The sequence below is a fragment of the Lepisosteus oculatus genome, chromosome 3, assembly GCF_040954835.1.
Source record: "Lepisosteus oculatus isolate fLepOcu1 chromosome 3, fLepOcu1.hap2, whole genome shotgun sequence".
Lineage (NCBI taxonomy): Eukaryota > Metazoa > Chordata > Actinopteri > Semionotiformes > Lepisosteidae > Lepisosteus > Lepisosteus oculatus.
The window spans coordinates 47484679-47506050 of record NC_090698.1 but is presented as its reverse complement, the minus strand read 5'-3'; the positions used below and the strand labels follow the sequence as shown (position 1 = coordinate 47506050).

At 35.0% G+C, this 21372-nt stretch overlaps 1 protein-coding gene across 8 annotated transcripts in view; it reads left to right on the top strand.

Annotated features, from left to right (window-relative positions):
• Nucleotides 1-21372, top strand: part of pde4d (phosphodiesterase 4D, cAMP-specific) — a 507544-nt gene that overhangs the window by 458625 nt on the left and 27547 nt on the right. For all 8 annotated transcript variants that reach the window (XM_006626906.3, XM_015367790.2, XM_015367796.2 and 5 more), the window contains one exon: nucleotides 18121-18233. In XM_006626906.3, coding sequence (XP_006626969.3) covers nucleotides 18121-18233 — 113 coding nt within the window. The remainder of the gene's footprint in view (nucleotides 1-18120; nucleotides 18234-21372) is intronic.

The following is a 21372-nucleotide window of genomic DNA, read 5'->3' as shown; positions in this document are numbered from 1 at the left end:
AATTAAAATTAATTTGTTTTAGTTATGCCATCCTGAGGCCGTTTGTGTCATTTAATATCAGCTAATAGATATCAGTTAGCCGTTTGGTGTCAGTGTGGTCCAGGTCAGTGAGCTTTAGGATCAGCTGGCTGAGGGGGCTCAGCACTTGGCTCAGCAGGGCCTTCTGGTGTTACTGTAGGTGTTCTGGTCACTGCTTTTTAAGTACGGTATAAACAATATGCTATTCACTTCTGTATATTGATTAGTAGTGGGTATTGGCCTAATATGATCCTGTGTGCATTGTTTGATGTTTTTCACTGCAAGTGGAGTACTACACTGCCATATGGCAATGGACTGGGTTACACTTTCAAATATTCCAGACCAGATTTGTGTGCAAGTTAATATTATAAAGCTACATTCTTATAGCATAGAAAGCACTGCATGCCTTCTCCGTCAGTGGCATCACTAGTATCGTCACTAGGTATAAAACGTCCAGATGAACTGATTCTCAGGCCAAGGTCCTGTAATATGTAGATATCATATGTATTGTAATATGCATATGTAGATGGTTGTGTGTCTGTCTTTATCATAAAATGTGCTTTTACACGTTTTATTTTAGGAATTTCTCTACTCTACTGATTCCCATTAAAAATCCCAGTCAAACATATCACATGCAAATCTGGGGAAATAATGTACTGTATACCCAATTGCTGTGATACAGTAGATAACCGGCCATTACACTGCTTCTTAGAGGAAATATTCTGGTGTATTTTTTCAGTGTAAAAACACCCTGTCATGTGAAGAATAGAAAAACAGAATGCTTTCTCTTCTCAAAAGCTGAGGCCACTGTTCCTAACTAGGGAAACACTGACCAACAAAACACTTGACACCTAATCTAGAAGTTGGATGTCACATTTATCATCAGTGGATCCAAGAACACTGGTGGTTTTGTGTAGAGTATAACCATTTCTCATTTTTCCACCTTTCTAGCTTCCAAAATGTCATTGATTGCCACTGTTTGGTGTTTTCACAGGCACCAATGGTGATTAGACTTACTGTAAACAATGTCTGGACACACTACTCAAAGCAAGATTCCACTATAGTTTTGTGACTCTTTGAATTAAAGATTGCATTTCTTTGGATTAACTGGTATGTGTATAAACACATGGTAGAAAAATATTCGTACAGTAAGACTGTGTATCTTGAACTGCTGATAGGAAAAAATCTCATTTACTCAACATCATAGCTATGGTAAGAGTTACGATCACTAAAAACATTAATAAAAACCAAAAAAATTCCATTCAAATCAATTTAATATTTTATAACATGAACATGCTTAAACATATGCCCATTTGCATTGATTAGGCTTGTTCTGAACTATTTATTTATAGAAACGGTTAAAAATAGATTCGGGTTAGGTACAGTTCTTGCTTTTTAATCACATAATATAGCCCTGTTGCTTGGCAACAGAACATTTTGTCCTGTATGCTGCCACTATGAAGATGGGAGAACCAGCAGCTGGGTACAGATAATATATGTTACAATGAGGTAATGGTGTTGGGTTAAGATAAAAAAGCAAACTCACAAATGTAAGCAAAAAAATATATAATAATGCACAGAAATTATACAATGTTAGTCAGCTTTTTTTCTGAACAGAGCTTTTGGTTAATTTATTTGCACAAAATGAAGGCTCAAATTTTACTTGATGCATCTGGATTTACAGCCAAAGAGCATAGGGGGGTATTTTGGCAATTATTTTTAATGCCTATCTTTACCTGAATCCTTGATACGATTTAATTTATAGGATACATGTTTTATGAAAACATTTTCTTTTCTCCTTTTAGCCTTCAGACCATGTAATGTGCCATTTAAGCATTGTTTTAAGTATCCCAAATACCTTTGATTTTGTTTGTTTTCTTTCTGAGTGCAGGGTAAAAAAGATTTTTTTAAGCATACAGCAGGTCTTTTGCTTTTACAAACAAATTTCTACAGAATTAAAAAATTTGGAGAACAGATTGCAATATTCATGTTAAAGAATTATAAGTGATTCTGTGAAAGAATGCAACATTAGGCTATCATCACAAATAATGTGTTTGTAACATTCTTCTCTTCTGAGTTGTGTTGTTTAATCTATTTTTCACACTGATCAAAAAGCACATTAATGTAATTTTAAATATAGTGGAACCCTGTAAGAATACTATTCATTTTGAATACTATATACTGTAGCACCCAGATCCAAGGAGATTAAGATCCTTGTGCAAATAACCTATTAAATATGGAATTTACTAAGTAATCTCCAACCATTTATGTTAACACAAAGAACTTAAAATAATGTATGCAATTAATACATTCATTCTATAATTTTGGTGGGTAGTACTGTACACACATACATAGCATTATGTGTTGCAGATATTTAAGTCTATTGCAGTAATTCAAATGACAGATCTTTAGGTACAATCCACTGAAAAGGTTTGCTCTATTTTGCAAAGGTTTTGCTGTTAATTTTATGACTATGAATAGGGATAATTGTATTACGTATATTGTAAATGTTTGTGGACAAAGTAATTTGTAGTCATCATATTCTGATCACATTGAAAAGCCTTTATATTACATTTGATAGGGGAAGGATAATTAATTCAATATTTTTGCAAATGCAAAAGAAAAACCCTAAATCCTTAGCTAAAGATAATTGTTTAAGATGCAGATAATGATTCAATAGTTTTACCTATAGTTTTATGGTATGTAATAAGATGTGTACATTAGTTATAGACACAAGGTATCTGTATCTTTTTGAATACTGTTCCTTGAGTTCAATGCACCTGGCCACCTCTCCTTTGAACTGTCTGTGCCATTAAAACAGAGTTTATTAGGATGCATCTCTAGCCAGGCCTCATTAAGTGTCTCCAGGCTTATATATTGTCTGCAATATATCTTAAACAAAAACCTCAGACTTCATTACCAAAACGGTGATGACCAGAACCCATCTGGAATGTGATGTGTTCAGCTGTTTCAAGTTCACAGTTGAATGCATCGTTGAAAAGCATCCACATCCAGCATGTTTGGTCAATTTGTCTTTCATCTCATACTTGAAATGTTGTCCAAGTGTTGCAGTGCTCTGCTTTAATTGTAGCTACTGTAGGTATTGTGGGACTTTCTTTGGTTGCCAGAATGCGTACCTTGCCATTCCTTGCTGATTGTTGAGAGTAGGTAGCGCAGACCCCTTAGTGCTAGAACACTTTGTGGTCTCAATGTTTTTCCACTGCAAAATTCCCATCCCATCGCTATAATCTTTAAACAAGCATGGAATTGGAATTTATACTCAGGAGGGATTTCTAGAAGCTGTCCACTGCCAGCATTGAGCTCTGGGGTATAGGAGCAAGTTTCTTCTAAAGGACTTGGAGACTTCCAAATGTTCATGTATGATGATCAAAAGCCTTTCATGGGAAATGACTATCTCTGCTACTGAGTCAACTATCTTGATATAATCCTTTACCCTGGTGATCACAGCATCTGAGTTGAGATCATCAAGGTTTTGTGTTACCATGCTTGAACTCAGCTAACCTATTCGTAACTGTCAAATGTTCGAGTTCTCCAACGCCATAGCTGCACACCATTTGCAGATGGAATTCAGGAAGTTTTTCACTTTTCTTGACAAGATGTTTCACCATGGTTTGGTACTGAATTTAAATAAAACTGATGTCTTCCAGTCAAGAAGAGAAACAGGACTTTTTTTCTGTTTTAAGATCTGAAGCTTTATTGAATAAGGAGTGAGTTTTCCTTCAAATGTGTGATGAAACAAATTCCTGTTTATAAATATACAGTAAGTACTTTGTTCTATTAATTTTGATTATGTATCTACAGTAAATATGAACTACTGTATGTTTTCAGTACATTAAAGAGTGAGGGATCATGGTGTGAACAATAGCATCATGCAAACAGCAAAGGAACAAATAGATGCAAATACCATTCTGAAAATTAGAAAGCAAAATATTATGTTTCAGCTGTTGATTCCTTTACAAGTGTGTGTGGAGGGAGAGAGAAAGCAAGAATACGAGGCAAATGGATGATGAAGGATAACAAAAGAAACAGAATGTGAGAATGGGTAGGGGAGGTGCAAGGAACTAAAGAGATGGTGGTCTGTGAGACATGTCCCTATGGAATTGTGAAGACAGAAATCTGTACGTAAATGGAAAGGTTTGAGAAGAAACCAGTTTAGCATTGAGAGACTGGGAAAGGTGAATCCCTAGTTTAAAGATATTTTTTTCTTTAAATCCCTGTGAAAAGCTGCAGATAGAAAAGTTACTGTAATGATTATCAAGAGAGGTCAAATGAGAGGCTATTAGCAGTAACCAGCAGCCATATCACCCTGCAACCCACAACTAGAAAACCCTCTGAAACTAAGCAGGTGTGACTGTGGTCTCTACCTGGATGGGAGACCTCCTCAGAAAACTAAGGTTGCTGCTGAGGGGCCAGTAGGGGATGCTCACCCTGTGGTCTGTATGGGTCCTAATGCCCCAGTATAGGACATTATACTGTAAAAGGTACCTGAAACTGAGGTCCTGACTCTCTGTGGTCATTAAAAGCCCCAGGGTGTTTCTTAATAAGAGTAATGGTGTTAACTTGGCATCCTGGCCAAATTTCCCATTGGCCTTTATCAATCATGGCCTCCTAATAATCCCCATCTCTGAACTTGCTTCATCACTCTGCTCTCCTCCCCACTGATAGCTGGTGTGTGGTTAGTATACTGTGTGCACTATGGCTGCTGTCACATCATCCAGGTGAAGTACTTTCAACTGAAGTACTGCAACACCGCATACCTTCAGTTGGTAACACATGGGTGGTGGTGGAGGGGAGCCCCTATTACCTGTAGAGCACTATATACCGCATGTATAAGGAATTATTATTATCTTAGATCTTTGGTCCTCATTTCTCTTCCTCGTTTCCTTAAGTAGTTGGCCTTTTTTCTTGTAAATGTAAATGCCAGGGCACATTCTTCTGGACAAACATGATACACTCTGGGTGATTCTGAATTGGTCAGTGGGGCAATGTACAGTACATGTATACTACTGGATATGTATTTACAGTTGAAACAATGATTCCTACAAAAAAGTGCCTTGATTAGGTGATGGCTGTGCACAACTACAGGAATTGTGGGCAAGAAGATTATGTACATTAGGTGGTTGGTGTTATGAGATGATTGGTGTATCTGGAAGAATGATTTCAGTTGAGCAGTCATACTATAAAATGGAAAAAAGAGAAGAGAGAAGGTTTCACAACCAAAATGTTGTGTTTTCTTTCTTCTCTTTTCAGCATGGAATAAACCTACTTACTTTTACAGTTTATGTGTGTGTAAAGGAAGAAGTACAGTACAAAGAAATGAAAAATCACATGGCATTGAACCATGCCATGGCAACACAATCTTCCAAACTTCCAACATGTGCTCTCTCTTAATGTCCCTGGTGAGGTAATTTCTCTAATGCATTTGCTCGACATAGTGTTGATCATTAAATGCCATGTATTTGGTTCTCAATTATTTTATTGTTGACTAGAAAAAGGGTTTTCTTTAGTCTAACTGAAAACTACAGAATGAGGTTACACCCACTGCATACTGTATGGTTTTACTGAAAAATCTTGCAACTCTGATTGGGGTGGTGGTTTACCAGCTATTAATTGCCCAGATGCAGGTATAAATATAATTCTCATAGAAAATGTTACATACTTTGAATGATTGGCTTTTAATTAACAAAAGGATTTTAGCATTTGCTAGTAGTTCTAGTTTAACATTCCCTTATGCCTGCAAACTTTCTATGTGAGTTTGAACGCCAATAACTCCACTTTATCCAACATACTGTATTATTAATAGTGAGGTCATAAAACCTACTTATGACAAACTTTAGCCATTGGGGGTATAAAAATAAAAATCTAATATAACTCAGCCCGTTTTGTTTGAGGATTCTGTTGCTTTTTACAATGATACCTAGACAACGTTATCGATTGCCTAATAGCACCTATGAAAAATATTTTCATTGATTGAGCTTTTTTTTCTCTTGCTATGTAAATGAACTGCTCTATTTTAAGTAAGCAGGACAATATTTGGAGAGTTTGTGAAGGAATACTTAACTGACCATTAATTTATTTGTAATGGATAACCCATTTTGAGGCCATTAATGATTTGCTGATAGCTTTTGACTCTGGGTCACTTCATATCCTTCTCTTAAGTACTGCTTTTGATATAGTTGATCACAGCATTCTACTGTATCACAAGGATATTTCTGTCTAGGGATCCCTGGTATTTGTGATGATTGGTTTGGATCCTCTTTGACTTAGAAGAGTCATTTTCTAGATTTTGGCTGTTTTGAATTAGATTTTCCTCAGGTTCTTCCACAGAGATGGGGCTTTTACTGATTACTTTTTATATAATATCTTTTCATTGGGTTATTCACCATCACAAACTTGGATTTTACTGCCTACTGCCTTGGTAATTTCCTCAGACTTCCTATAGACTGAATCAGAATCTGAACTATGTCTGTGCTTACTGAACTTTACAGGTGTCTTAACAAGATATAAATGCAACAGATTGTTCTTAAACTAAACTGTGACAAGACAGGTTATGGTCCAAGGCCCCTAAATATACTGTAGTGTTGGTGCCTTGGTGACTTCATTATTGTAGACAGTACTGAGTTAACCACTTGATGAATGTTAGAAATCTTTGTGTTACAGTACGTTGGATCCTGTGGTTTGATTTGAAGTGCACGATAAACATGTGCCTTTCACATAAAGACATGCATAAGGGTGTCTTTCTTTTTCCTGGGTAAGATGCTTGCTATATCTGAAGCAAAAATTATCAATACATGCCTTATTTCATCAGAGTTAGACTGTTTTAATGCCATACTTAATGGTGTGCCTTTTTATATCAGGTTTTGGTGAGGACTTGGTAAAGGTTAAATATGTCTAAATAGGTTAAATCTTAAAATCTAAAGGTTAAGTACTTACTGTACTTTTTCACCACACTGTATATAGGCTTCAGTACCGTACTGTATGTCCAGAAATCTGTGATACCTGTGCCATATAAAAGCACATTGCACTGGCACAAAACTCTCTGCAAGCTGCAATGTCTCCTTGTAAAATTTAGAGTGGACTTTGGATTTCTTTTCCTCACATACTATATAACGCACTTAATGGTCCTGCATTATGTACTAAACTCATGTTTAGTACCATGTCTGTGGAAAACACTGCCCAAATCCATTACAGCCCCAGCAACTGTCAGCATTTTTAAATCTCACTTCGATAGCTGTTTTCTCCCCTGCTATTCATATACAGTATAATTTAGTTACCTGCGGTTATCTTTTTTATCTTTTCTTTTACTTCTACACGTATGTGTATTACTGTTTGTGTATGCTATAGTTTAGCACTTGGAATTTCTTGAAAAGAACTACTTATAAATAAAATCATAATTATTAGTTATTAATAAACTTACTATAAAATACTGAATATAAAATAGGTAAATATTTAATAGCAGTTGTAGTAATAAACTGTAGTAATGAATAAATAATAGTAATGATAAATAAATGTACTATGACAGACATTTTTCATCTGGTAATTCACATTGACCAGAATCTTCAGAAAGTAGGTCACGACTACTCAAAATGTAAAGAGCAGCCAGAGCTGTAGTCAGTAATCTGTCACAATTACAAGTCCCATTTAATTAAAATCATATGTTTTCCACTGTATTTCACTGTTTCAACTCCTTTGCCCTTTTATGCTTCCAAAGAAATGCAGTGTTTATATTACAGTTTTCAGGAAACCCTCACAGCTCCAGTTACATTGGGGATTCCTCCTATCAGGCAGCACTGTACTATCCATTCACTTCAGGAGTCCAGTCCACATCTTAGAGGTGACTCAGTCTTTTTAAACCAGAGTGGCCTCTGAGGGCTGGTTTCTGATGTCACACTAAGCATGATAAGAATGCCATTGACGTCAGTAGAGTCATCATTAGTGAGAATGGCACCCCTGCTCTTGAAACCACACCAAGTGATTGCAGAGCCACTAGAAATGAAAGACGCTGGAGGGGAGGCACTGTCTGGAGCAGGACCCTTTGCTTTTGCAATATGATTTTTCATGTGAAAGCTGCCCTTTTAACCCCCAGTTTCAGAGCAAGAGTTTCAGTTCCTTGCACTGTTAGGGAAGAACTATTTCGAACAATCCTTTTAGCAACAATGGAGAAATAGAGTATTAACCCATGCATGTGCAGGAGTTTGGCCTGAGGCCAAGAAACAGAATTAGGAGCTTTCAGCATAACTGCAGTGTGCAATCAGACAGAGCTTAAGCAAATACTGTCAATTTGAATGATCTCATAAAACAAATCAATGGAATGGTAAAGCAGGGAGGAAATGAGCAGCAAAAATACAACTTTTCATGATCAGAAATGTTTTTTTTTTCTATGAGATATTAATTGCCTAATATTACTAAGCTGCATTAGAAATGTCACCATTATTAACTTAATAAAAAATGTGAAATATACAGTATGTTTATATATTGGAAAAGAATGAGATGAAGAATAACAATATCATCAGTAGAAACTTGTGATATGTGTTGTTTTTTCACAAATATATCTTTCTGGCATTCTGTATTGTGTATATACTGTAATAATAATAATAATAATATCTGATAATTTACAGCTACTGGAATAAGTAGTACATGCAGAATACAATATTCTTAAAACTACCCTATACAATAAATGTACAACTATATCTTACATACTTCTTTCTGTTTCTTCAATAAATAAAAACAAAACTGTTTTCTTAGTTCGAAAAATGAAAGATAAATGATTATGTATCTACAGTACATATTATTAATGTTATGAAACTTTATTCTTATTTTATTTTTGTAAATCCCAATACTTATTTTAATTAATTAACTGTATTATTTTTTAAAGAAATTGCTGAATTTGTAGGATATTGAGGGTTCTGAAATCATCATTGGGTGGCTGTGGGTTCAGATTCCAGGTGAGACTTTGCTACTGTGGGTGGCATGGTGCTGCAGTGGTGGGCTTTGCTGCCTCTCAGTGATGAGGTCCCTCGGTCCAATTCTAAGGGTGCTTCTTGAGACCAGGTGCTCCAGTTTACTCTCACAGTCCAAAGTCAAAGTCCATAGGTTAATTGACTTCTCTAAAATTGGCCCTGCAGTGAGTGTCTGCGCTTGTGCCCTGTAATGGAGTGGCCTCCTCTCCAAAGTGTATCCTCTCTGGCACCTGTTACTTACTGGGTTACCCCCTGCAAACCCCGTACTAGATTAAGAAAGCAGTTTAGAAAATGAATGGACAGATGGACATACGTTCAGAATTCAGAAGCCATAATCCTGACCAGATTGCGTGCAAGTGATCACATTGTACCTGTCCTGGAGTCCTTACACTGGCTACCTATCAGGTTTCAAGTCAACTACAAAATCCTCATGCTCACCTACAGTATAAGGCTCTACATGGCTTGACACGTCACTACTGATTTATTATCTGTCTTCTTCCCACCTCTCAACCTGCATCTTCTTCTAATGGAAGAGGTCTTATATATGTCCCCCAAGCTCATTCATTCATCCATGTATTTATTATTATTATTGAGCAAGTAACTTCACATACATTTAAAAGTGGATTTATCAGCCAAATAAAATACAGTATTTACAGTACATATTTATACAATAATAGCAAGGTTTGCACAAATGTTAAACATTATTAATTGCTGAGGATAACATAACTGTTTTACTTTGATTATTGCACCAACACGTGCATTTTTTAATGCATTTTTTAAATGCATTCTATAAAATGTGAATCGTGAAAAAAAGACAAAATTTAACCAAGCATATTTGAGAGTCCCCAAAGCCCTTCTGCCAGCTCAGCTATTGCAAAGCATATGTTGCTATGGATACAGTTAAAGCATAACTGTAAAAGGCCTGTGTTTACATGTGTGGGGTTATGACAAGCATTTTATTCAAGTGCCGCACTTTAAAAAAAAGAGCCTTCAAATAAAACCTGAAACATCACCACTTTTGTCTTTATACTTTTTTTTAAATTGTTCCCCAAATGAGGGAAATGTTGGTGCATTTGCCCTAAGTAAAAACAATATGCGAATTAAAAAAGGAAAACATTCAATTCTGTGCATTGCAGTTAACATTTAAAATGTGGTCATTTGTATTACATGCCAACAAACTAAAAAATGTGCTAACATTACAATAAAGCTACAGGCCTGAGTCCTGCACAAGGGGTCAGCTGTCATTGATCTGGACAACAGTACACACATGTGTCTAGAAAGATAACTTGCACAGTGATGCTGATGCTAAGTTGTTTAAGCCTCTGGTCAAGGGGTTTCAACCTTTTCTGCTTGCAGGAACCCATTGCAAAAATACAATGCAATGTTGACATAAAATTGAATAATTAGCTAAATAACCTAAGTGCCTTTGGCATACCATTAATCTAGCATTTATCATAACCAAAATTAAAATTGTACAATTCCCTACTCAAGCATTGGCATTGTAAGGTTTTGACATTAGTGGAAGAGAAAGGATTTTCTAGCTTCAGGGGTCTCACACATGATCCTGCAAAGATGGATTTTTTTCTGTTCCTTTATGACAGAAAATCAGCACTACCTCTTGCCTGACTGGATTCCAGTAGTAAAACCTATAACCTATTCTTGATTACGTTTTCAAAGTAGCTTTATATTCTTTTTCGGCTATAGACCTGTTTCTCACTTGGTACATTGGTTAGCCATTAGCCTTTTTGGTTAAATTGAAATTTAACTTTGGGCTCCATGGTGGGACAGCAGCTACTGTAGCATTGCTTCTTTGCAGTGCTGGGTGCTCTGGGTTGAAGTCCAGACCAGGGCTGCTAATCTGTGTGCAGTTTGTATGTTCTCCCCATGTTCGGGTTTGTGTCCTCTGGGTGCTCTGGTTTCCTTCCATGGTCCACAGACATACTGGTAGGTTAATTGGCTTCAGGGAAAATTGGCCCTAGTTAAGACTGGGTACGTGTCTGTGTTTGTGTCTGTTTCCAGTTCATTATCCAGGGAGTACCCAGCCTTGTGCCTTTTGCTTGCAGGACAGGTCTCTGTTCCCCCGCTACCCTGAATTGAAAAAAGCGGTTATAAAATGGATGGGTGAATTTTATTTTCTAACAATAAATTTGCTGGGGAGAAATGGGTATTTTCTTTGATGGGTTTATCAAGCAACATACGATTTTATATGGAAAAATGAATTTGGCCATTTTAAATATGCATGATGCTCACTTTGAGCTCATTAGTTTTTGTTATTATTTCTGTTCACTTTTGCAATATTCTGTTTAAAGTACCTTTGCTCCATCCTATATTTTCATTTTGGGGACCTGTGAACCAAAAATAAAACTATATCAAAATGTGAAATCTGTAAACTGCATACAAAACCGAGGATTACTAACTTATCAGTCCAGTATGAAAACATTTGTGTAGGCTGGTTTTGACATTCCATATAATGCTGTTTTCAGGGACAATAATTTGGTGTTCAACTTCTTGTCATACTGGCCAAGTCATCAAATGTTGATGATCATTTCATTGCTTACAGTACAGTTAACACTTGTTCAGGCTTTTCTAAACACGTTAACATAAGCAAACTGTAGAGAATATGTAGTTTCCGTATACTTGAATATGTCACTTTGATAGGCTCATGCAGCCATCATATCCTGCAAGGAGATTCAACTTTCTTACGTGTGACAATAGCAGCTCTCAGGAGACAGCTAACAGAGAGGCCAAGCAGGGCCCCTTGAATATGTCTTTCAGAATGACAGCTTTTTGTAAGTTCACAAGTCAATAAAATGCTGTGTGAACCACACAAACTCATTTTGTAAGTCACTTTAAGTCATTCTGACTAAAAGTGGGGATTTGGAGATTGTTTAAAATAAAAAGGACAAATAATCTACAATACTTATTTTAATTGCTTCATGTGTGCATTTGTACCTAATAACAGACTGTGTTGCCTTCAAAGTTATCACTGAAATTATCTTTTCTTTCAAGCAGTATCATATGAAAAAACTGAAAAAAAGGTTGTTCAAACTTGTGCACCACAAGGGATTTTCATTTCATTACATGAATTATTTATACCAATTAGAGTCTGATTGTGAAAAATACTACGAGACTTTTTATTTTAAATGATTTAAAGATGACTGCTTAGGTAATGCCCAGGATCAATTGATCTATTTATGTAATTCGTCATCCACAAATAGCAATAAATTTTTTTGTGTGTTCAAAAATATTTACTGTGTTGTTATTGGTCATTGAATGAACCTGTTTATTATAGGGGTTGATGCCCTGCTTTTCTAATTGTAATTAACAATAGCTAGTCTTTCAACAGGTTAGCATCAATGTTAACATACAGACATCTGCTGTCTGAACATATAATCATTCATGACCTAACCATAATTAACAGTTAATAAACATGCAAGACAAAGATGGTACCAGATGGTATTTTGCTGTTTAGTTTAAGGCTGAACAAATTTCTGGATTATTTGATATCTTTTCTAACATGCATTCCATCTCAAAAGTAATAACTACTTTTAGTAGTGTAGTAGTTTAGTAGTGGACATTACCGACCTTTGCTATATCATCTGTTAAAAATGACAGTGCCTTCCAGATTTTTTTTTACTGTATAAGTCACAATTAAATAGAAACAATAAAAAACCTTTAACAGAAGGAGTTATGGATTGGATAACATGCCTTGCGACAATTCTGAAAATGATATACTGTTATACTTTAGAAACAGTACTGGGGTGGCTTGGTGACACAGCAGATAGCAGTGCTGGGGTCCCAGGTTCAATTCTACACCTGGGGTACCATCTGTGTGGAGTTTGTACCTGTATGTTCTCCCAGTGTTTGTGTGGGTTCCCTCTGAGTGCTCTGGTTTCCTCCTACAATCCAAAAACATACAGTTCTGGTAGGTTAATGGACTTCTAGGAAAATTGGTGTGTGTGCGTGTCTGTGTTCAATTCTGTCTAACCTGTGATGGACTGATGCCCAAAGTATAATAATAAATTATGTATACAGTATATATTAAAATATGTGATATGTCTTATGCTGTTGCTTGCCAGGATAGGCTCTGTCTCCCCTGCAGTATTTAATTGAAAGAAGCAGTTAGAAAATAAATGGAATAACAATATTGCACATAGCAAAGTCACGTGTATTATTCACATACTCAGAATAATAATTCTTTGTAAATTTTATAATTCTGAATGGAAATACTCAGAATTTGTCCGTTAGAATGAAATGCTTACGCCAACAACAGGAACTTACACAGAGTATATGCTATACGACATTTTCATGATAATTGTCTGTTATACAAAGAGAAGCAAATAAAGGTTTCTAAAGAAAAAGAAAGAAAAAACTGGCTGTGGAGCCTTCTTCAGGTAAGAGGAAGAGGGAGAGGCTGTAGGAATGAGAAGCAAAAGAGAACTAAAGCAAGGGTAAGTGAGAATGGGCACAGCAAGTGAGAAAAAGTACACAGATGAATGAAAATGTGGTAGATGAATTCCAAGGGAAGTGTGAAAAGCTCAAGTCTGTAAATGAATGGAGAGGTTTTAAAAATAAATCAGTCTCTCATTGAGAGCTAGTGGAAGGTGTGATCCTAGTTTTAGGATAATCTTGGCTTCTGATGTCTTTCTGAAATAAGAGTCCTGCAAACCTGGTCCAAATGTACCTTTCCCACATACAGTAAGAGTCCTAGACACTTGTTTTCATCTTAAGCAAATATTTGGATTTCCACATTTCTTATTTATTGGATGCGTATTCCTGCTGTGCCCTTTCTCAAATGCTTTGTTTTTGCTCTCTTTCTCTGTACAGTATATGCCTGAACCATTTCTCTCTTTCTCATTGTATCTGAAGAAATCTGCACACCAAAAACTTTCAGTTTGAAATTAACCTTTTGTTACTTGTTACTTCACAGCCTATACACTAATGCAGTTCCCCACTCGAAACTTATTAAACCAATGAGGACTAACAGTGCAAAAACTGACATAATATAACCTTAATCTGCTGGATTATTGGAAGATTTAAAACAAATGGTGTACAAGTTATGAGGACAGAACAGATGTACAATAAATCAGTTGTTTTGAAAGTACAGTAGCTTCCAAATGGATGTAGAATTTGATTTTTATTTAGCATTTAACAAGTAAAAATTGTAAGGTACAGTATTATGTAGATCTTCTCATAATCTCAGAGTGGTGTCATGGCTACCACAAAGGTTGACAGACAGGACAAGCCAGGCTTTTCTCTTTGAGATGCTCACTTTGTTCATATAAATATGTAATGTTGTTCAGTTACATTTTATATACAACTTTGACTGTATGGATCAGAGTAGGAAGGTAGGAGAAATCAACAACACTACAGTGACTATATTTGTTGTATTAAGTCATTTTACATCTGCATGTTTATATTACTTGTCTATTAATTATTTCGAAATAATAAAAAAACATTCCTAGAAAAAATAAAATATCTAAAACTAAAAAACAGAAAAGGAAAAAAGGAGCTAATGTTCCTGTGTCCTGTGAATTATTGACATCTTTATCCATTAATACAGTATGAGTTACCCAGTTGGCCATCGTGATATAAATATGAGGAGAATTAACAGAATCTTAAATTACAGAAATTTCTGTAAGCCTCATTTACATTCTTTTCTTTTACTCATATTTCTTTATTTATATTTTTGTAATCTTTGAAAATGCTATTGATGGTTAGATCTGAATGCATATTCAAAAGTACAATTTGAATATTGCTACTGTATTGACATTATAATTCTTGGCTATTATTTTTTTCCCTTCTGTGATTCAGTCTGGGTTTGATGAATGGGAAATAGTCTAGTCTTCTGTTATTCCCTAAAAACCTTTGTAAGTTATGCAAATAATGAGCAAGCTTTGGGTTTTTTTGTTTGCTCACTTTAAAAAATACAAGACCCTTTAATGAATGCATGCATTATAGCTGTTCTTTCAGTTCAAGAGTAAATTGTGTTTTAACTTTGTTGAAATATAATGATCTGGCTATAACTGGAAAATTGTCATCTTTATAAATAGGTTGAAGTGGAGATCAGTGTGTGAGCTGAAAAGGAGCAAATATCTTTCTTGATATCCATGATATTGGAGTGTAATGCTCTAATTCAAAGAAAAAACATAACAGTAACATAACTGTCAGTGATGTCTAGACGTCAGTAGAATAGGTTGGTGGGACACATTTGCTTTCAGCCTAAATGTGAATGCAATACTTAATGTCGTAATCACATTCTTTTCAGCTGAAAAGCCACAGAGCTTAGAGTGTTAAGAAAGCTAGAAGGTCAAAGTTTAATTACATCATCCCCCTAGAACAATAGAAAATACATATAACACAAATAGCACTTAGTAGAATGGGTCAAACAGCTGCCTCTCATTTTAAACCATTGTTAATGCAGAATAAATGTCAAAATCATTTAAATCACAAAATAACTCAATTATGGATCAGCAAGTGACTGATTAACTTCAATTATCTCTCTGAAGCTTTTAATGTTTTGTCTGTGGAATGAGCTGAACAAATAAAATTCCATCTCTAAAGTGTATCCCTCAAGTATCAAGTGATGCAAGCCTATGCATCTGTAGTTTATTGCTCTTTAATGGCCACTTGTTTTAACTTGATAACTGAGTGTTTTACCTTCGTTATTAATTAAAGGTATGGTGCACTTGCAGGAAGATGATCATGAAGTGCTTTAATTTTCTCCTTAATTACAAAAGGTGTTGTTGCTCTGACTACATTAAGTCAACTTTCTTTCCCCAGTTTTGCACTTACTGTATATTGTAATATTTAGGAGCTCAGGGACCCCCTAAGCACTTCTTTTGCATTGTACAGTATCATACTGCAAAGCAGGATTTTAAATAAAAAATCTTTCAAAACAATACTGTACCACCTAGGAGTTTGGAAAAGTATCCACAATTTTGTTTAAGTATAGTGATCTCTGTCCAGAAGTCTTGTTTTTTACAGCATATTGAGTTTGCTCATAAATAAAATGTTAATATAATTGTTAGCATTGTGACAAATTAAAGCTTTTTACAAATGATTTTCATTCTTTATAGTTTTCTAAATGAATGACATAAAATATTTCATCACATGTTGTTTATGTGGGTAGCTACTGCAGTAGGGTTTATTACATCAGATAAAGTACTGTATGTGTTTATCACACCATACTTATGTGCAGTTTTTGACTTTTCCTGAGTCTTTCAAGAGTATAAGCTAGTAATGTTCATTTACATAAACCATCTGACATCTATTATTAGCAATATTTAGCAATGGGTCCTGAGGATCATTTATTAGTTTACCAGACTATAGTGACAACTACAGTATTTTAATTCCATAGAAGATTCAAACTAACAAACACAATATTTACTAGCCTTTGTCGTTTTTTTTAAATAATACCTAAAATAAACGTATTCAATTATTTTTTACAGTCATGTAAAAACACAGAGTTGTAAGGTAACTGATATTACAAAATGTGAATATCACATATCAATGTGAATGTAAGTTGGACTGTCATTATATAATAAAAACTTGCTTACATACACATACATACATACTACTTGCATGCTTACATGACATAGTACTTGCATATAATATATTCAGAATATAACAGGGTGGGGCTTCCCCAAGTTATGTATAGAGAATATTTTAAAATAATTGGAATGAAGATGGATTACCACAAAAGTCTCAGGTTGCATTATTATTGTTTATTGTTTTTTTGGAAACAGGTGATATTTCTTTAGGTATTCGATGTCATCTGGGCCTTTTTATTGTTAATTTGCACAATATCAGCAGTGCATTTCTGTTTGCAATACAGGCCAAATGTTTGAAAACAAGTCCAAATGATGAACTAAGGTAACACACTGCATCTTCAAATGAGAAGACAGTTTACAGAATCAACAAATACAGTTAAGGAATCCCCTGTTTTTCTTTCTTTTCTGTAGTAACCCTTTTTTGATCAGGTTCATGCCACATTATTTGTCTAGAACATGTCATAGAAAGAAATTCAATTTTAGCATTAGGTGCACTGTATATAATACTGTATGTGTAATATACCTGTATACTGTAGTTCAATGCATTTGCAACTGGTGAAAAAGAAAAAAAAACATTACAAACTGTCCATAATCACTACATAAAAATAAAACCCATAATGCACTGTAAAAGCATTCATAAATATTTTAGAACATCAAATATGCCTATTGCAGTTTAGAGAAATAACACATAATTTGGGTAATAATAGTTCAGCAGTGTGCTTCTGAGGTGTAATCTGAAGGACTGAAAGACAGGCCTCAGCCTGCAATGTTTATGCAGTATCTGATCCTCCTCAGTAGTCCGTGCCAGGTTTTGTGAGATCTCCATGCCCTGCTCATGCAGTGCTCTGAAGCTTTAGGTTTTGGTTCAAAGGAAGCCGCACACATGCTTGGCTACACGATGTCTCATAATAACTGCACTCTGACTAAAGGACTGAGCATACAGAAACTTACATTTTTTGTTTTGTCAGGCAATTGAGATCAATGTGTCATTAACGCAGGAGGCTTAAGAAACAGGAAATAAAATCATCATTTACCGTCACTGCTCCATATGGTGTACTACTGTCTTCAGAGCCTGTGCTACAGTAAATTCTCCTTTGTTGTGGCTATTTATAATTAAAAGCTACAGCCTTTGAGAAGTTATCTGGATGTGCTGAGACAACATGGACATATTCTTAAGACTTAACTCTTTCTTTCTTAAGGATTGGGATTGTTTTGGCCTTGGAAGCATATCTTAGGTCGGAGCACTGGGGACAGTTTTTTTTTCTTCAAGGATATGTGGTTTCTTTGCTGTAGTTTTTTTTTACCACAGTTTCAGTGTCTCAAACTAACAGTATCACGATTTGCACATCTATAGTGTGATACCTGAATAACAGAGCTGCTCTGAACTTGGGAAGCAGACTGTTTTTTTTTCTCTCTGAAGGGTTTTTACAACATTATGAAGAATCACTCATGTGTGGATACTGGGCATCCGAACATGGCTTTCTATGGCATGGTGGACCCTCTGGAAATCTCTGTTAGTCCAGTGAAGCGACTGAGAACTGAATACCCAATTCCCTGTCTCTTTGCAGAGGAGGCCTACCAGAAACTGGCCACCGAGACACTGGAGGAGTTAGACTGGTGCCTGGACCAGCTGGAAACTCTACAGACCAGGCACTCCGTCAGTGAGATGGCCTCCAATAAGGTAAGGAACCTTTAGCACATCCTATGCTATCTCAGCATCTCATATGTTTAAAGCTTTCCTTTCTTTGCAAATTGTGTGACTTAATGGCATTTGGGGTTCTTGGTGTTACAAGTGTCACTAGAACAGGTGATTTTACTTAATTAAATCTCACAGGTGCTCACATATCATCACGGGTGTGCAGGCATCTCATGTAGAATAAAAATGGCTGTCCTGGGGGGCAGTGTCTGACATGCATGTATCACTTGTTGGCTCCTGCCTTTGATGTTTTAGTGTACATCACATTAATTTTAAATAGGCATTTGCTCCCGTGTTGATTTGCACATTGTTTAAAAAACGTTTTCCCAGGCATGTGAAATTTAAACTTGTTCAAAATGTGCAACTGTCAGTTTCAGAATGTGCAGGTCTGTAAACGTACACAGAAAGAAAAGAAATGCCTTGCTCATTATTATTCTGCTTGTTTGTTTCACATTACAAAGGCAGAAGTTTCCTGTACTTGAAACATTGTTGTGGACTTGTATTTTGCATTGGTGGAATGTTTATTGCTAACTGCATCACCCAAAATGATGAAGGGGGAGGAATGATTTTGAAAAGCAGATCATGGCAATATGTAGAGTGTAATGTAAGGATGTGACAACTTTGATTTCTTTTGATACCTTTTGAAACCTTCAGCTTATGCTTATACTGTAAATTTTAATGCAATTCTGGAATAGCAAAGCACAACATATTTCTAAAGGAGGAAAGTGTTCATTTTGTAAAATATTGCCTGTCTTCTGGGTTTGCTGAAATATGATGTTGAACAGACGTTTGCCAAGATGTAGGCTGACTTGTCGCAGCCAATCTGAAGGTCATGTGTTTGTTGCCACACTATATCAAACCATTTAGGAATTTCAGTCACATTCAAAATGGTTAAATGGCACTTAAAGAAAAACACAGCTTATCTTCCTTTCATTGTTCGGGGTACCTATAATATTTTTCACCAATCTACTGTATGTCCCTAATCTAGATAAAATGCCTTTGCATGAATGAAACTAAATTGAAAAATAGACTACAAAATGTATACTTTTTCTATTTTTTTCTTCATACTGTACAGTGTTGTACTCTCTAGCTAGTAATTTTGAGTGTGTGTGTGGGACTTGAATCAACAATGTCTTGTCCTGGTCTTGATTGATCCATATAATGGGGAAATGTCTTTCTTTCTTTTAATTTATTGTTTCTTTGTAATTGCTTAATAGCTTTGTGCCAAGCAACTCAATTAATACGATGCCAAAAACTTTTTAAAACACCTTTAGTGTCCTGCTTATGGCCTTGGTTGTAATCTGAATGCACCGCTCTAGGCTCAGATGAGAAATCTACAGTATCTTCATTTATACAGTATGTAGTCGTCATTATGTTTAAGGTATTATCAACCTCCACAATTACCCCCACATGCCATGACCCATTCTTAAAAATTAAAATATTTTTAAGAATGGAGAGAAAATGGAGAATTTAACCCTTTCTGTAACTGAGACAGTGTCATCTTAGAAGCAAATTGCTGTAGGCTCTCACTAATCATTTCAAGTAAAAAGAAAACTAATTACCATTCTTTACAGAATTCTTTCATCTTCTCTCATTTGGTTTTTCTTTAATGTAGTTGATAGATAGATAGTTTATTGATCTTGTGAGGGAAATTGATACATACAATATGAAGCCACATAACCAGACCACACAGAACATTAATGATATTTATTTAAAAACCTATAATAAATTCATAATAAGAATCTGATTTATCCAAAAATATATAAAAAGGCTTATTAAAGATTCAATATAAGAAAAATGTAAATATAAGGTAGTTAATAGGACATTAACAGAGATATATTTTCTTTTTTCCTCATAATTAATTCCACTGATTAAATGAAAAAGAAAATTTTAAATGAAATTGAAATTTCTAATGGAAATAATTTAATTGTTTTTTATGTCATGTCATTTGAATTGCATGGGTTGACCTGAATGAAAAGATTTAGTAAACTGATTGAGCAGGAGAGCATTATATAATCCCCTTTAATACAATCAGTCTTTATTTGCTGTCATGATGTTCTGATCTCCCCTAATCTTTCTAGGAACAGCTAAACAAGTTTGTTTATGTCAGAATGCAGACAGCGAAATTTAAATACCACCCTTTATTAAATAAGTTCTATATTATTTAAGTGTATGGCGATAGTGTCTATACTGTATGCTTTAAATGTCTTGTTAATAACATGTTTAGCATGTATTATCATTTTAAAAATCTGATACAGTACATACTGTATGGTAGTGCTAAGGACTTGACAGAGTTGTTTTCATTGTTTAATAATGAAGGGACAGTTGCAAAAATCAGATTTTTTATTCATATAATTCTGTTTGAAATATTTACAGATTAAATATGATATAAATAGGATAAAAAACATTATGTTTCACAAAATTCTTGTCCAAACCCTTGTCATTGAACATGCTTTCCTGCACTATCTACGCACAAAGAGGCATCATACTTGAATAAAAAAAATATCCATTCAACCATAAAACAAATAAAAATAGTTATTTGTTACATTGTTCTACAATTACAGATATCTGTAATTGTAAAAGTTCAAATCCATATAAACTACAAGTAAGTAACACATTTGGATATTCAATTCTTTTTTATAAATGCATCATATAGTTTGTGAGGACAATTGAAGCTCTGTAAGAGGAACAAGTGATGAGCTAAGTTCAATTTAGGCAAATTGTGACAGTTCGTCAGGAGTTTCATCAAAGGAGAATCAAAGATAGCAGAGATGATACATGTATATCTTCTATAGCTAGCATGCTTTTGGAGTCTTAAGATGTGAAAAATACACCCTTTTAATAGGGCTGGGGCTTTTTTTTTGTTTTGCTGAGATTGATTATTTTGTGGCTTCAGTTTTATGGAACAATTAAAGCAATAGCAAAAAGAAAGTTGTGCTTTTGTAACAAACATGCAAGCAATTAAATTATCAAATAATAAGTTTCAAAAAAGTGTTGGAGCATACCATGATTCTCAGTTCTTAATTTTGAGTAGGAAATTAAACCTTTTAAGAATTTTCTCAAAAGTATTTTTGTTTGTTTTTTAAGGAGAATGATTTCAACTTTCTTTAGTTTACTATTATTG